This window comes from Sardina pilchardus, chromosome 3, assembly GCF_963854185.1.
Source record: "Sardina pilchardus chromosome 3, fSarPil1.1, whole genome shotgun sequence".
Taxonomy (NCBI): domain Eukaryota; kingdom Metazoa; phylum Chordata; class Actinopteri; order Clupeiformes; family Clupeidae; genus Sardina; species Sardina pilchardus.
The window spans coordinates 1172187-1174686 of NC_084996.1; the positions used below are offsets into that span (position 1 = coordinate 1172187).

Consider the following 2500-nt stretch of genomic DNA (forward strand, 5'->3'; position numbering starts at 1 on the left):
GAACAATAATATATATGTTCAGATTGCTGAACGAGGTGGAGATATTTTACTTCAGATATTAAATATGTAAGAGTTTGTCCCAGATTGCTGAACGGTAATGTAACGTAATATAAATCATCAGGTTGCTGAACGAGGTGGAGATATTTTACTTCAGATATGAAATATGTAATAGTTTGTCCCAGATTGCTGAACGGTAATGTAACATAATATAAATCATCAGATTGCTGAACGAGGTGGAGATATTTTACTTCAGATATTAAATATGTAATAGTTTGTCCCAGATTGCTGAACGGTAACGGTAACGGTAAACGGTAACGGTAACATAATTTAAATCATCAGGTTGCTGAACGAGGTAGAGAAGCGTCCGTTCGTAGAGGAGGCGGAGAGACTGCGCGTGCAACACAAGAAGGATCACCCGGACTACAAGTACCAGCCGCGGCGGCGCAAATCGGTGAAGAACGGCCAGGGCGAGACGGAGGACGCCGGCGAGCACGCGCACATCACGCACATCTCGCCCACCGCCATCTTCAAAGCGCTGCAACAGCAGCAGGCGGACTCGCCGGCCTCCAGCCTCGGGGATGCGCACGTGCACTCGCCCACCGACCACTCCGGTAAGACACGCGACTCACCTCACGCGCAGATCCTTTTAGCACACGTCAGGGGGGCTCTGATCTGGCCGCGAGGGGATGTATGTGTGTGTGTGTGTGTGTGTGTGTGTGTGTGATATATATTACTAATCTACACGTATAGATGTTACCTGTTTTAGATCGTTTAGAATAGCTTTGCATTTGAGCCAAAGAGTTTAGAATCATGTGGAACTAGTTTAAAGTTTATAGCCACACATAGTGAATTATTTCAGTGATCATGTGGCCACATGGTCTCTGTGTAGCCACATAGTGAATTATTTGAATGATGTGAAGTTTATGTAGCCACATAGTGAATTATCTTAATGATTTGAAGTTTATGTAGCCACATAGTGAATAGGGCTACTGCAGATGAGCTTTACAGTGTTACTGTGTATGTGTGTGTTGATGCTGTCTGTGTGGGTATGTGTTAACTCTGGACTCTGTGTGTGTGTGTGTGTATGTGTGTGTTGATGCTGTCTGTGTGTGTATGTGTTAACTCTGGACTCTGTGTGTGTGTGTATGTGTGTGTTGATGCTGTCTGTGTGTGTGTGTGTTAACTCTGGACTCTGTGTGTGCGTGTGTGTGTGTGTTAACTCTGGACTCTCTGTGTATGTGTGTGTTAATGCTGTGTATGTGTGTGTTGATGCTGTCTGTATGTGTGTGTTGACGCTGTCTGTGTGTGTGTGTTAACGCTGAGTGTGTGTGTGTGTGTGTGTGTGCGTGTGTGTGTGTGTGTGTTAGCTCTGTACTCTGTGTGTGTGTGTGTGTGTGTGTGTTAATGCTGTGTGTGTGTGTGTGTGTGTGTGTGTGTTAACTCTGTACTCTGTGTGTGTGTGTGTGTGTGTGTGTTAATGCTGTGTGTGTGTGTGTGTGTGTGTGTGTGTTAACTCTGTACTCTCTGTGTGTGTGTGTGTGTGTGTTAATGCTGTGTGTGTGTGTGTGTGTGTTAACTCTGTACTCTCTGTGTGTGTGTGTTAACGCTGTGTGTGTGTGTGTGTGTGTTAAGTCTGTACTCTCTGTGTGTATGTGTGTGTCCTGTGTATCTCTTTGTATTAATGCTGCCCCCCCCACCCCCCCCCCCCCCCCCCCTCCCCCCAGGCCAGCCCCAGGCCCCCCCCACGCCCCCCCCCACCCCCAAGACGGAGGCTCAGCAGCAGCAGCGTGAGCTGAAGAGGGAGGTGGTAGTGCGCCCCCTGGTGGTAGACCAGCAGCAGCGCCACCAGCAGCAGCTCAACATCGACTTCCGTGACGTCGACATCGGCGAGCTGAGCAGCGAGGTCATCTCCCACATCGGGACGTTCGACGTGCACGAGTTCGACCAGTACCTGCCCCCCCACGGACACCCCAGCAGCACCGCAGCCTATAGCGCCACCTACAGCCTGGGGGGGGCCAGTGGGGCAACAGCAGCAGCAGCAGCGGCAGCGGCCTCATGGCTGGCCAAGAGCCCCAGCCCGGGGCAACAACAGCAGCAGCAGCCGCAGCACTCTCAGACGCCACTAGGGGGCGCCGTAGAGCAGGTGCAGAGAGAGGGCCACCGCCCCCCCCACATCAAGACGGAGCAGCTGAGTCCGAGTCACTACGGCGAGCCGTCCAGAGCCAGCACCCCCCCTCCCCCTCCCCCCCCCTCGGCCGCCTACGGCGCCTTCAGCATCGGCCACTACAGCCCGCCGCCCTCCTACGGACACGCCTCTTCCTCGTTAGGCCACGCCCCTTCCTCTACAAGCCCCGCCCCCGTGTCCCGCCCCCCTCCACACTACGACTACGAGCAGCAGGGCGGCGCTAGCTACTATAGCCACGCCTCCGCCGCCGCCGTCTCGGCCAATCAGAGCCTCTACTCCGGCTTCGGCTACATGAGCCCGCCCCACCGGCCCATG

The 2500-nt window shown here is 53.3% G+C and overlaps 1 protein-coding gene across 1 annotated transcript in view; it reads left to right on the forward strand.

Annotated features, from left to right (window-relative positions):
- The window catches only part of sox9a (SRY-box transcription factor 9a), a 3525-nt gene that overhangs the window by 905 nt on the left and 120 nt on the right, over positions 1 to 2500 (forward strand). The window contains exons 2-3 of the mRNA XM_062531031.1: positions 340 to 611; positions 1725 to 2500. The exon at positions 1725 to 2500 is cut by the window's right edge and continues 120 nt beyond it. Coding sequence (XP_062387015.1) covers positions 340 to 611; positions 1725 to 2500 — 1048 coding nt within the window. The remainder of the gene's footprint in view (positions 1 to 339; positions 612 to 1724) is intronic.